The 15,739-nt window shown below is 32.6% G+C and overlaps 1 protein-coding gene across 1 annotated transcript; it reads right to left on the bottom strand.

Moving 5' to 3' along the window:
• Nucleotides 1-13,590: 13,590 nt before the first annotated feature.
• On the bottom strand, nt 13,591-14,076 carry LOC122293507 (ankyrin repeat-containing protein NPR4-like). The gene has a single exon (XM_043102082.1). It carries the CDS (start codon nt 14,074-14,076, stop codon nt 13,591-13,593), a length of 486 nt encoding a protein of 161 aa, XP_042958016.1.
• Between the last annotated feature and the right edge of the window lie 1,663 nt (nt 14,077-15,739).

Genomic DNA, 15,739 nt, shown 5'->3' with positions numbered 1-15,739 from the left:
TAAAAATTAATTATTATTATTATTATTTTTTTAATATGGATAAGATACGACAATTCTATATGCGCGTACGTATTTGTTTTCCACTTGTGATCTTAAGTCCGTTTGATTAACAAATTAGATGAGATCAGACTATATTTTAAAAAAATTAAATAAAATATTATTATAATATAATTTTTTAATATTAATTTTATTGTAAGATTTGAAAAAGTTAAATTATTTATTATATTTTATATAAAAATTTATAAAAATTATAATAATGAGATAATATAAAATATTTTAGATAAATAAATCAAGTATTTAGAGTTCGGAGAGAACCTTTAAATAACTTAAATCATTTATCCTTGGACAAAGTAACCATTTATTGATTGGAATCTCTTATAATTTATCCTTTTCTTGTAATTATAAACATACCTTTTTCTTCCAATAATGTTTGATCAGCATGTTGAGAGAGAGAGAGAGAGAGAGGCCTGGGTTGTTTGAAGAGTTTTCTTCCTATCTGAATTATATGATAATTAGCTCCAGTCGGTGTTGCCTTTCGCTGTCCACTACCTGAGATATCTGATGACTTCCTTGCTGCAGTTGCTTTGAATATTTCAGCCAACTTTTCCAAGAAATTTTGAAGGAACTAATTTTATCGATACGAAGTAGTATATATATCATTCCCATGTGAACTTCGAATTGCATGTACAGCTGCATCATTATTCTTTATCCAAGCCTTCAATTCAACTACATCATAAGCTTGTTTAGGGGATTCCATGCTTATTTCGACAATATCCCAAAGATCTAGAGCAAATAGATAGTTTTTCAGCATCTTGACACTCCAATCCGCATAAGTAGGGCTGTGCATCCATATCTAGATATTCGGAAAAATCCAGATACATATTTTAAAAAGCGGGTGGGTATCTGCCCGAATTAATCAGGTTCAAATCCGGACGAATATCTGGATTTGTGACGGGTTTTAACCAGATATCTAGGTTTTATATCTGATTTTAACGAAATATCTAGATTTTATAACTTTTTTTTTTTGGTTTTTTTAAATCTTTTGAACTCTTTTTTAAAGACTTTTTTTAGTCTTTATGTTTATTATTTTTTTAAAAAACAAATGAAAAATTCAAGATTGTTGGTTTTTTTGGGCCTTTTATGTACAAATGGTTTAAAAGTTTTTACAGACCCTTTTTTAAATATTTCTATATAGTTCTTTTGTGTTACTTTTTTTTTTCTAGATTTTCTTTTTTAAAAAAACATTATCCCCAATTCAAATTTTTACAAGAAAAAAGTTAAATAATGTTGATAAAATTCATGCAAGAACAAAATACAAGCCAATGGCATATATTTAATATTTTCTCCACCAAAGCTATTTTGTTGCTGTGATGCCTCCCTCTGGTTATGACTAATCCCTTTGGGGCCAATGTGGACCTGTGAGCAGAAATTAAATATCTTTCAATCCTCAAAACGAATAGAAAAACGAAGGAAGTAATGCAAGAAGTTTACTGCATTAAAGATGAACCGTCCAAAGCTCATGCCACTTTCAGTCCTGTAAGAGGAATAAAAGAGAGACTTCAAGCATACTCAGTAAACCAACAATATCATATTTTCACTCTAATTATTATGGAAATTTTGGAATAGGAAATAGTTTCTAATTAATCTAGGGCAGATACAAGTGTTATAATGACAATGAGAAACTTTTAAAATAAAGCTTCATAATTAGCTCAGCCAGTACACAATATTACACAAAATATGGAATAACAAAATAAATACTGTGATTTACAGTTTCAATCCATAACTAGTGTCGATCACCCTCAGGGGCTTAGATCAAAATAAAATGAGTTCACAAAAAAATCTTCCCCATCTCCCAACCCCTCAAACAGCCCAGTAACTAAATATCAAACATTAAAAAAAAATAATCCATTATTTTTTGTAAGATAATGAGATTGGAAAGTGATTGACCTAAGTAACTTATTATGAGCGCAGTGGAGAAACAGAGAATTTTATATTCTTGAAATACAACAATATTCAGAGAGATGAATAGCAAGAAAAAAAAATTGTACTCAGCATCAATGGTCTGGGTTGGAAACCATTCCTCACGCAACAGTACTCAACATCAATGGAATGGATCCATGCCTAGCTATTGATCCTAATGATCAATCTTTGATGGTTGAAAAACAAAAAAGGCAAAAACTAAATTAGTGGAAGTACACTTGTGATGCAATGCAAGATCAGGTGTTTTGCCGATCTCATGTGGCTCTAAAACTCCGCTCGAAATCAAAACACATTAGATCCAAGTCCAAACTATACACGAGAAGTGAGGATCCATACAATACTTCTCAAACTATCAATAAGACCCCGGAAAATCATTTATCATCATACCCAGAAATCAAGCAAATCGATTTTCAAAATGGATAACAAATCTTCAAAAAATCCGAGAAAATATGAAATCAAACAGAACCCCACAAAACATAATATGCAAAATCTCACTAATCAGCAAGCTGTGAAGGCAAGATTCATCCACCAAAAGATACAAATACTCAAAAGAACGAAACATGCACCAATAATGTGATATCCCTATTTTACGTCTATTTTTATTGAGTGATTTTATTTAAATTATTATAATTAGTGTTTTCTTATTTTAAATTAAAGGCGATTTTTGTAATATTATTTTATAATTTTTAAGTTGTGAAATTATTTTAATATGATTTTTTGGTATTTATTATTTTTTTGTATTTAAATTACTTTTTAATTTAAATCAGTTTATTTTTTGTCTTTAAAATTATTGTGTTGTTAGATTTTATTATTATATTTTATTTAATCACTGTGTTTGAATTATTTTATTTTACTTACTATTTTGAAAATAATTTTTGTTGGATCAGTTATATGACCCAAGTCATGAGGGTTAGATCTCACTTCTTTCATTGGTTTTTTCTTTTTTTCTTTTTCTCTTCTTTTTTCTTTTTCTTCTTTCTTTTCTTTCTTCTTTCTTTCCCCTGCTTCTCTCTCCCCGCATGCGACCCATTCCTCCCCTCTCCTCTGTCGTTCTCTTCGTCTTCCATGTGCACTACCTTCGTGCCGGTGTCGCCGTCACTGCCCAGCCCTTTATCTTTCCCTCCGGCCGGCGAGCTCTCCCACCCGTTTTCAGCTCCTCCCTCGCCACCGTTAGCCTACACACCCCTCTCCAAGCCGCACGGTTATGTTGCTCCTGCGCCGTCGTGCCTCCACCGTTGGCCACCATTTTTTCATCACTTCATCATTGGCCTCTTGCTGACATAACCCACCCATTTCCAGCTCTGATCCATCGCTGGAGCAACCACCACGAGCTAAAATCAGATTGTGCCATTTTTTACTTCCACTGCCATTTTTGCCGCCACCCACGACCAACCACCACTTCCACTAGTTTCACCAACACCTCTAAGTCATTCCCTATCAATTTCAAGTTTTAATTTGTTCACTTCATCACCGGCCTCTTGCCGACCTAACCTACTTATTTCTAGCTCCGATCTGTCGTTGGAGCAACCATCATGAGCAAAAATCCGATTTGGTCATTTTTTACTTCCACCGCCATTTTCGCCGCCACCCACGGCCAACCACCACTTCCACTAGTTTCACTAAAACCTCTAAGACATTCCTTATCAATTCCAAGTCTTAATTTGTCCCCATTCAAAAGTGGGTATTTGTGGGGTCATAGTGCATTTTGCCTGTTACGTTGCCTTTCCACCACCTTTTGTAGCTCATTGATCTTCCAAAAATTATTTGATAGCATTGTAAGTATTTTCCAAACTTCCTTTAAGATTTAAATATATATTTATTTTAACAATATATTGTGATTTGGTTGTTTGTGCCGGACTGAGTCTGAGGAGTCGGGGGTCAGATGGATTTGAGGATAGAGTTATTTATGTTTGGATGCTGTTGGATTTATTGGATAATTGGTTTTATCATTTGCATTGCATGGTGCATGTATGTACATGTATTGGGAAAGGAAAACTGAGTTTTTATACGAGAAATGATTTTTGATGTCTTTGAAATGAATTGATTGAACAATTTGATAGATAGTCACTGTAAGGATGGTGGTAAGCAAGGACGGTAGTAGAGTCCCGCTTGTGATTCCCGCCTATAGTGCACGCGTAGGGATGGTGGTAAGCATGTATGGTAGTAAAGTCCCACCTATAGTGCTCTGATAGTTGGTTATTAGGCCATTTTCTAGGAAAATGACGAGATTAGATTTTTGGGCCATTTTCTGGGATAATGGCGATGAAATGCTTTTAAAAGAAATATTGTAGACCAAAAATGAAATTTTTGGCTTGCATTGGAAAATGATTAATTTTTAGAAAATGTTTATTTTTGGATCTCATGCATATGGTATTATGTTCATGCATATTGTTGTGGCTTTAATATAGTTTCATCTTGTGGGTTGTTTGGATTATTACTTACCTGCAGTACCGTCTTTGATACCATAGATTTTGATGCAGACGAAGAGGAGGCTAAACCCGAGAAGGCGGCTCCACTGGAAGAGTAGTTTGGGGTCTATACTTATAATTGTTTGAAATTATCTTCAGCTTTCATATTATGTATTTTGGTTTATGACCTTTTACTTCAATTTGTAATATTTTTGGTATGCTTATGTTTAAGCGAGTTTGTATTAAACAATTTTAGTACTTAGTTGACTGGCCTTAATTTATTTCGCTACGTTTTGATTGTTCATGTATTGCATGTATACACACTTGGCACTTGGCGATAAGATGTGTGACTTGTGTTGTCATCATTCCAGATGCCTCAATTCCTATGTTACCGTATGTGGGGGTCAGGGGCATCACAAATAAAAACCAAACTATTCAAACCTACACCAAATTTATGATATGAAATTTCAAAAATCCCATAAAACGTTCAAATCTAGAAAGACAATCAAGATTCGCTAATCAAATGGATATGGACTAATTAATAAATGGTGGTGCAAAAACGAAGTACTTACCAGCTGAAAAAGGGATGGGATGGACAGGTTGTCTTCCAAAACTGCTGCCTATAAAATCTACACTGCAGTAAGTGTTATCCCTACTGGTGAACGATCAATTAACAAAGATAGTCAATATAGTTGGTCATATACCATGAACAAGCCAAAAACCTGTCATTTTATAATAGCATCCTCAATAGATTAGTCAAATATTATCTCCCATTTAGCTATTAAATCCTAAAATACCATCACAATAGATTAGTCAAAATTAAAATATTTGGACTTTAGTTACCGTAAACACTAAAATTATTTTCAAATTTGCTTATTACCGTAGCTTCACTAAATGTTTATTTTATCTATTATTTTTATCTCTTCATTATCCCCTTTATCATTCCACTCAATTTCAACCATTGTTTTCATGAAAAATTCACTGCATACAATTCATTTAAAATAAGTTATAAAATGATAACATAAAATAAATTAATATATAGTTAAAAAATATTAAATATTTTTTAATTATTAATTATTTTATATCTATATAATAAATAAATAGATAATCCAATATAGAGATTTAATATAAATAATTGAAGTGAAATTTATTTTATATTATTTTATTATTATATAATAAAAAATAATTATTTCAATATACGAATTTATATAAATAGAATAATCAAAAGTCAATATTCATTTCATATTGATCAAAAATATCATTTAATTTTGATTAATTTATTAAGAATAATTTTATATATAGTTATAGAGTATGTAAACGTCGCATAATCATTTTAAAAAAAAGTTAATTCTATGATTAAAAAATTAATTTTTTTATATAAATCTTATATTAATTTACTTTTCTCAAAAAAATTACATAAAATTTATATAAACACAACTATAAATATCATTTCTCACTCGTTAAAAATGTTATAACAACTTTCCTTTTTCTATCCAGCATCACTTTACGTCCAGCGTCACTTTATTCGACCGAGTGGCTGACAGCCGGACACGCCAAATAAAGGGCCACGTGAAGTATCTGGTCCAAGCACTCAATCATGTAAACCAAAAATAAAAATGATATGATCAATATGTACAGTAATAAAGTTGTAATTCTAACAGGCTTTCGTTTCAGTAATGGTAGATAGTGAAGTCACACTGAAACTTTTTTTCCAAAAATAAAATATATTATTAATTAATTAATTAATTAATTATTATTATTATTATTAATTTTTTTTTATAAGGATCTGACTATTAAAGTATTTGTTTTCCACTTTAGATCTCAGAGTTAGGAGAAAAACTTTAAATAACCTAAATCCTTTATCCTTTGACAAAGTTACTATTTATTGATCTGAATCCTTTATAATATTTATCCATTTCCTGGAATTATAAACCTACTTTTTTCTTTCAATAATGTATGATCTGCATGTTGAGAGAGAGACAGTGTTGGAGTATTACGTCTCATATAGAGAACATGGAGTTAAGGTCTAAAGAAGAAAGGCAAGGTTAAAGTAGACAATATATATTAGTTAGTTATTTTCTATTATCTTGATTTTCAGTATAAATAGATGTAATGATCAACGTACTTGAATAATGCAATATAATTCATCTTCAGATAGTTTTTATTCATCTTCTCTATTTTTCACATTTTCATTTCACTCTTGACATGATATCGGATTAGTAAATTCCTTAAACTCATTTTCCCTACTGGAAATTGATTCTTTCTTGTTATTTCTTCAAGTTTCTCTGCACTACATTGATTCTGTAGTGATTTTCTACTAAGTTTCTCAAGTTCTTTCGATTTTTTTTGTCATTCTTGATTTTCTTGAAATGGCTTCCATCAGCTATACCGACTCTATCAATGCAAATCCATTAGATAATTCATCAAGTCCATATTATTTGCATCCGAGTGATAACCCTAGTGCTTTTCTTGTCTCAGAGATCTTCAATGGTGATAATTATGTTGCTTGGAGCCGCTTGATCATCATTGCTTCATTTGTCAAGAATAAAGTAGTATTCATTAATGGCTCAATTTGACCTTCAAATCTTTCTCAATCAATTCTTCACACAGCATGGATGAGGGCTAACAATTTAGTACTTTCTTGGTAATAAACTCAAATTCCAAAGATATTTGAAATAGCTTGTTCTATGTTAATTCAGCTCTTGATCTTTAGAATGAATTGAAGACACGATACTTAAGAAGTGATGGACTAAGAGTTTTTCATCTTGACAAATCTTTGAGTTGTATAAACCAAGGCTCTTCATCTATTACTGAGTATTTCAGTGCTTTCAAAGCTTTATGGGAATGAATATGTTTGGTTTTCGTCCTTTCCCAACTTGCACTTGTGGAAAAATGTGAAGTTGCACATGTGATATCTTCACTTTTCTGTTACAAAGGCAGCAGTCAGATTATGTTCTGAAATTTCTTGTTGGTTTAATGAGTCCTATGCATATATCAGAAGTCAATCACTTCTTTCTATACCATTACCAACAATGACAAATGTTTTTTCTTTACTACTTCAAGAAGAGAGACAAAGGCAGCTAACTAACTTAGTCTCCAATGAAACTCATGCGTTGATGGTAAAACAGTCCACTATTCCAACAACAAACCAATACAAGTTCTCAAAAGAAAAGCCCAAGAAGTCTTCACTCCATTGTACACATGGTGGGTATAATGAACATACTATTGATAAGTGCTTCCAACTTCATGGGTATTCTCCTGGCTGGACTAGACCAAAAGGAAAGAGGAACTATTTTGCTGCTCATGCTGCCATTTCAACTAATGAAGTCTATGATCAAAATAAGGACGAGCCTCACATGGTTTCTTTAACTTCTGAAGAATTTAATAAACTTTTAGCTCTTGCGACTCAATTTAAAAATTGTTTTCGAATTACTCCCAAGTATAAGAGTTGTTAAGTAGTAATGGGGAAGTCCATTTAAAAATTGTTTTCGAATTACTCCCAAGTATAAGAGTTGTCAAGTAGTAATGGGGAAGTCCCTAAGTCATTTCCTCAAGGAACGATTAGTTTAAAATGCAAATTCACTCACTATCGAAATTAAAATAAAATTATTAACTAAAGCTATCTACGATGATATTCATAATGAGAATTGATTTTTTGTGGACATTATAAAAAATGCCCTCATTTTCTTTTTGCATGAGATGGTGAATGAGTGCTAAAAATATGCAAGAAAAATGAGTAAACTAAAGTGTAAACACAAGTGGAGAGTAGGAAATATTTAGCTAGCATGTAATAATTTTCGCTCTAATGCACCTCGACGCTACTTTAATCGCTTCCATATATTAAATGGATTCGTGAACGTGCATTGATTAAATTATAATTATTCTCGCTTAAGAAACTAAACCACATTCATCAACATCATCTAATCCAATATTTCCAAGCAATAAAAGGAAGTTCACGAAGTTTACGTTCTAATGGACATTTTATCAAACACCATGTGTGCCAACCAAAAAGCCATTATTTTCCATCCAATAGAGTTCAATCTAAACCAGAAAAAATTATACTACTTAGAATAATCAACTCAAATGAAGATAATCTAACGTAGGTACAAACAATCCCAAGCAACCAACATGAACCAAGCAAGAGTGGCGTGCAGATGAATGGAAATTACAGAAAAAAATTGCATACGAACAAAAATGAATTCAACGTAATAGCTATTGGAAGTGTTCGGCTAAACTGAAAATAAACTAAATGAGAACAAATTAATGTATATGAAATGTAAATAAAAGCTTGAATCAAACACAAAGTAAGGGAAATGTAAAAACTGAAAGCATGGAAAGGAAAATGGGTTTCGGAGTCTCCAAAATTCTCCAGCAAAAAACCAATTTTTTTTCTCCCCCTCTCTTGCGTTTTCTCCCAACTTTGAGGTAACAAAAGAGTTGCCTTTCCTATTGGCAGTAGCTGTATGTCCAATAAGGGAAAGAAGCTTTGCTGCAGCAACGTCTCGAGTGAACTGGTATCCATCTAGTGGAAAGGATGCGGCTGGAAGTGAACTGAGTTTGCTTTTGACGCAGGAAGCCGTGGTCTTCAAGGTGATTTCCGTGATTTACTTTGTAGTGCTTTGCATTATGGTATATTTACTTTTAAAAGTTTAGATTTTTCCTTGGAAAAAAAAATAAAGGCCAGTTGGCATATGAGTTTAACATTGAAATGTAGTTCTCTCCCATCTTTCTAGGCCTCGATTCTTTTTATGTATTTTATTTTTTGTTTTTTATTTTTATGACGAGGAACCTTGGAGATTGTGCAAACACATTATGTCTTTTGCCCGGTTAAATCCAGGACCAACATAACACACCCAAATCACACGGATTAGGTAAATCATTGACTTTCCACTAATAGGATGTGGCCCCTACAAATTTCATAGATTACTTATAAAAAAAATTACTTACACCCAAGGAATCGAACCTATAACCTCAATCCTAGTCATAACACCAAAAACCTATAACCTTACTATAATTACACTTTTTCAAAAACAAGTTTCTTTTGGACTTTGGTCCATAGAGTTCCTTAGAGGCTAGAGATTTTCTAAAGCCATTCAGAAAGCCCCATTTTACGTAGTTATTAAGTAGTATTTGAGCAAATGTATTAAGAAGCTGGACCAGTTTTATTTTTATTCCACTTGATAATACAATGATGACCCCACTTAACCTAAACTGCTAATTACCTAGCATAAGCATCTGGCAAAAACCTTACCCTGTATCTCAAAGTTTTAAAATTGATTCACATGTTCACCTTATGTCAAAAAATAATGTCAGCTAGCATCACTTACACAAGAAGTGTCTCAAATGGATGTAGTTAATTACCAAATTTTAAACAATGTGGCATATATTAGGTGGAAGCAGAAAACCCTATAACTTCGGTCAGGAGATAATCCTTGAGATTAAAAAATAATTATCATGGTTTAAATCAAAATGTATAATCATAGAAAACCTTCTCCAAGCTATCTGTAGGAACACAAGTTGCTTTTCATTGAATGTTAAAACAATCAAGAGTGAAGATATAGCATAAGTGCCAGCATAGTATACAGACTGAGTATACTTAGATATTTACTTTAAGCTCTCCATTATGTAGCACATATGGAAAAAGTAAAACTCTACAAGCAACATCCCTAAGAGTTGTTTTGGGATTAGTATTGTGGGTTGTTTTTGGGTCCTTAGGGGCGCTTTATTGTGGGCTAGGTGTTTTCTTGTATACGTTCAGTATACTAGGTTACTCTTTTTGATATATAAAATATTTTACTTATAAAAAAAAAAGAGTTACTTCATGATTAAAACAGTAAGGCATTGGTATATATGCCCATAAAAGTATGTGGACTGAGTTAAGAGGTGAACATTAAACCATAGTGAACCCCAAAGTAAAACAAAACACACCTAGCAATAGAATGATAAATTGAACCTTGGATGCATGATACCTTACCCATGACTCAAAGGATTTGTATCCAATATGCATAGGCACGCATCATTTGTGAGAATCAAATTCAATAGAGTAACAAAAAGTGGAACCACATTGAATAGAGAATGTATTTTCACATCATAACATGTTATGAAGAGGCCCCTTCATACTAGCATAAGACTTGGTCTTGAGTAACAAATGAGGGATATACAAGTTTTAGCAACTACAAGTGCTCAAAGCATCACTTGTGAAAAAAAAAAACAAACAAGTGCTTAAAGCATCAAAAGTCAAGAAATTTGGCAATATTGCCAAACATTTGGTGTTCTTCAGAAAATTCTGATCAAGCATATTAAAATTCCTACAGGGGACTTTGGGCTCAAAATCAAGTCTTATTCCTGCTACACAAGAAAAACTTCTAAGTAATAATAGTTAACGGTTTGCCAGGAAATAATTAACAATATTTTCATAAAATGCAGAAAAAAGGCAAGAGGATTTCATGATGATGAGATTCACAGGGACTTTTTCACACAGATAAACACAAATAGTAAATCAATGATCCAATGATTACAATAGAAAATTTGACCACTAGAAAAAAATGTAAAAAAAAAAAAATGGTCCACAATGCCTAGAGATACTTCCAGGAGACCCTTAAAGTACCAAAAATAATAAGTAAGCAAATATTTGATAAATACATATATATGCACACGACATATATACATTCAGTATGTGTGTTTTATATTTACACATTAAATTTCAATTACCAAATTGTCCTCTCGACGTAGTTCTCTGCATGTAAGCTCTCCAAATTCCAAAACCCAAATGTTATGAGGCCCATGAGGACAATGCAGATCAGCTGGGAGCCCAAGCATTTTACTACAGGATCAGCCCATTACCTTAAAGCTTGGAGGCAAAACACAGCATGGAAGGAGATTGAATAAGTGACGTGTTGTTTGAAAATGACGCTATGTTTAATTTTAGGAAAAATCTTCTTGCAAGCAGAGTTCGTACACCAATTCGCCTACCGATATTGATATGTAAGGCATATGTTTAACGAAATGATATGAATCGAAGACGAAAATAATTTTCATAAGATATGAGATTTTTTTCTTTTCTCAAATTTTTTTTATATTTTTTTTAAATATTTCATCGGTAAGCGAATTGGTACATGAACTTTCTTATACCTAGTAAAACTCATTTTTAAGTGTTTTAGAAGCTAGTTAGTTATTTTCACAATATTACTTAATTGCTAGTTTGCCCTTTTGTAATTCAGTATTTTACAGTACACGTGTCTTTTATTAATTAGTCTGGTTTGTTATTTCTGAAGAGCATAAGAGGAGGGAAATGGGGGTGAAAGAATCATTCTGGAACTTTTGTAAAAGCTTGATCGGTCTATGGAGGTTCAAAGCTGCCCTCGAAGCCTTCCTTATCAATACATATGACTCTATGGCAATTTCTATCAAATACCTTCCTTGCGTGCTTTATTTCCTTTCCTAAAAAAGTGTATTACATCTCGTTGGTTCACATTATGCAATCCATTCAACATCACAACAGAAACACAAGAATATTCATCCCATTTATTCATTTCATGTATTATAGTCACTGCATTCCTTGTTACAACCATTTGTTACAACCATTTCTGTGTTCTTCATCTACTCCTCTAGTTGGATCATAACACCAAATCACGAAAAATCGTGAAAATCGCTTCTCAATTTTCTTCCACTCTTCATGAATTTTCTCAGCATCCAAACAAAAATGATCAAATAAGCTGAATTACCTTGAGAGCTGGTGATTCACAGTGCACAATCCTACAAAAAAATGCAGTTGTTTTGCTGATCCTTCTTCTCAGAATCACGGAATCGCTGAGTCTCACCTGAAACAGAAGCGCAATCAGAAAAGGAGAGGACTGAAAGAAGTGGGATAGGAGTCCGACCCCGAGGCTGACCGGAACCGAGATGGCAGAGATGCGAAGAGAGAATGGCCAGCCTCCGTGCCTCCATGTCAAGTGAAACCGAACCTTCTGACAGAATGACTGGATGTGGATGTGGCTCTGCCCATGATTTCTAGAGCTTTCTAAAGTGAGATTGTGATCTGAGAAGGCAAAGAAACAAACCAAAACGGTCGATTTTCCACTTTTTGTTTGAGTATTCAATGATTTATTGAGAGGATGGCGGTTCAGAGTGGCTGTGGTGGCGCTGAAGTGATGTAGTTGAGACAGAGGCCGTTCATAAGCTTTGCTTTACTTTATTATCCATATAGCAACGTCAAAGTTTCCTTTGTTTTTTTTTTCCCTCCCAAGAAGTATTGCATAATTCTTAATGTCATATAATCATATTTTAAATTGAGATAACTTTTATAAAACAGAGTTCATTCTATAAGTTATTTTTATAAAAATACCCCCTATTTAAAATATAATTGTAAAAAGAATTGTGAGAAGAGGTGTATGTATATGATTTTACAAACTAAAATGAGCTACATTGATGTTTAATAATATATAAATTAGAGAGGTGGATCTTTGCACAACATTATGTACACATTCCTTTAAAAAAGAAACATTATGTGCACATTGATTTTGAGATTGATGTATAGTAGTCACTCCAATCGACAAAATTATTCATAAAAAATATGATATCGGTCAACGTCGAGTTGGTCTTCCAATCTATGGTTAACAAGGACTTGTTGATGGCTGAAATGATCACCACATGGGAGTCTCCTTCTAATACAATATATTTTAATCCACAAGCCTGAGCTTCTTTAAGAGCTAATTTAGCCATTGTAGCTTCTACGAAGGTAAGATTTGTTCTATCATTTTCTTTAGTCATAACAAAAATAAGTTATCTTGTAGATGATCAGCACGTTGATGTTGCTATACATCTTGAATTTCTAATTGCCACATCAAAAGCAAAGGGACTAGACGTGAATGAGGGGGGGATTTCATGAGAGTTGGTTAGCTCAATATAGTTAAAACCCTAGATTAATTATAAGAATTGGAATGGGAGAGGTATGAGTATGTATATTTTATTATAATAATATTTATCGAGTCTTTAATTGTATCAAAGAAGTTGAGTCCTAATTCTTGTGTAGAAAAAATCAAACACCAACAAAACTATATTGGGTGAACATTAGTGTAAAATAGGAATAACAAAATATGCGATATAAGTTAAGTTATTTGTGCCAACGAAAAATAATCATCAATTCTACTTAGTTTGCCATATATCAATACAACATTATAACAAATAAGGTAAAAAGTTAAAATCAAAGCTTCATTTTCCTATCAAAGATGCTTGATCCATAGGTTGAACCAAGCATGTCAATAAGAAGGCGAAATTGCATCAATACAAATACAATGATGGGAACACCAGCCAATCCAATGATAGGAACAACAATCCAATATTTTCCACTTAACACGAGTAAAAGAGCAGTAGAAAAGGCTATGATCATAGTTGCAATAGAGAAGAAGAGAGCAAAAAGGCCTATAATCATCTTTTTGGGCAAGGATATAAGAAAGTCTTCTTCTGCATAACGCGATGTGAGGATTCCTAAAAACATCAATACTGAAGTAGAAGAAGAAAATAGCGAGAGAGAATAAGCAACTATAAAGAGTTGAAATAGTTTGTCATGCATGAAGATTGGCAAGCCTGTATCTTTCCTCTTACCACCAAGAATGGTAAATACTGCCGCGAACATAATGGTAATGATGAGAGTGCCAACAACAGTACAAGAAGTTGCAGTGCCTTTCATCCATTTTTCTCCATCTTTCCTCAATCCTTGGTGCTCTTTTGTAAACAATTGTCAGGCAGTCAAACCATCTTTATTTAGATGTTCATTACAAGAGGGAGGGCTAATGCGTTCCACCTCCTACATTTATTAAATAAAAATATTAGGAAAGAATCACAACTAGAATATTGCAAAAGAATTATATATCATTCAACGACCATCATCTGTTTTTGTATCGCTTCTCCTTGGCTTCTGAGCACGATCACTTCATTCTTTTGCCTATTTGAATTACAAATTTTATTGTCTTAATTTTTATCCAAGTATATTTTAAATTGAATGTATTCGGCCTATAAAAAAATATTATTTTATAACCTATATTATAAAAACGTCATTCATTTAAAATATGAATGTTAAAGGAATTGTAATGGTAGTTCTTTTTTTAAAATTTGTAATTTTTTTTTCAGTTTAATCTGTATATCATATTTCTGCAATGAAAATCTCACAGCTAGAATTTTAGCTTTCTTATAATAAATGCTTAGCTGCAATCTCGCAACACCAGCAAACATATAATGCAAAACAAAGTTATTGATCTATTACCATATATGAATATAATACTTCCAGAGTTCTTAAAGTTTCTAATTAAGATATATGATTTCTATAGTAGAGTTCTTAAAATAAAAAGTACTACTATTTTGAAGTTAAGTGAGACAGATTTTTCTACCTCACATTCCCTACGTTAATGTAGGGGAATTAAAAAATAACAGAAAATAAAATAAGAAAAAGACAGCAGCAAATTAATCCTGTCATGGTAATTTCTCTGCCTATCAATAAATTTGGTAATAAAGGTAGATTTTAAGAAATTTAAGTACAACCAAAATTGGACTCAAGGTCATGACTTCAGACTTCTTGCCTAAAACATTGAAAGTTTCTTATACCTACATTACATGGTACTATTGCTACGTTCTCCTTTCTCTCTTTGAAAATCTGTCTCTAGATCAATTTAAAGTGGGTATGGTCAAGAGCAAAATAATAAAGGAGGGAGAGATGGATGGAGCTGACCTTGAACCATTGAACTTCTCTTTGCAAAGCTGCTCCTCTTATGTGATCGATGAGACAATATTTTGGTAACATCCCTGCTAGATGGAACATGTTATTGTTGTACTTATATACTGCATTTAGTAGAGAGTTCTTTTTTAAGTTGTATGCTAGGCTAAAGATCCTATGTTGACGATGCACGACTGTCCAATGGAAGATGTGCCTTCCTGCAGTAGCATCATAGAGCCACATAAAACTAGAATTTGCTTTGACTATCTGATAAACAAATTCAAAGTTCCCTCTACTGATAGCAAGGTTGAGTAGTGGCCTAGTAATACCATATTGCTTTTCTGGGCTTGTATTAGCTGGTATCGCTTCACACATAAGAGACAGAAGTTGTTGGAATTGAGCTCGTACCAACTTCATTTCATATAAACGCTTGAATCCTATATAATTAATTTAGAAATTACAAAACATTAATGCATAGGCGCAGGTTAATTTATAAGTTGGATGAAACAATAATAAACGATCATGACTAAAAAATTTTAAAAAAATTATACCCAAGAGGTTCAAGAGACTTGAAACTAATTGGCGCCATAGATAATTAGCTCGCACTGCAAATTAAGTAAAAGTAAAATTGCTCATCATCTTT

The sequence above is a fragment of the Carya illinoinensis genome, chromosome 14 (assembly GCF_018687715.1).
Source record: "Carya illinoinensis cultivar Pawnee chromosome 14, C.illinoinensisPawnee_v1, whole genome shotgun sequence".
NCBI classification, from domain to species: domain Eukaryota; kingdom Viridiplantae; phylum Streptophyta; class Magnoliopsida; order Fagales; family Juglandaceae; genus Carya; species Carya illinoinensis.
The sequence above is the reverse complement of the archived record's forward strand: the minus strand, read 5'-3'. Positions and strand labels throughout refer to the sequence as shown.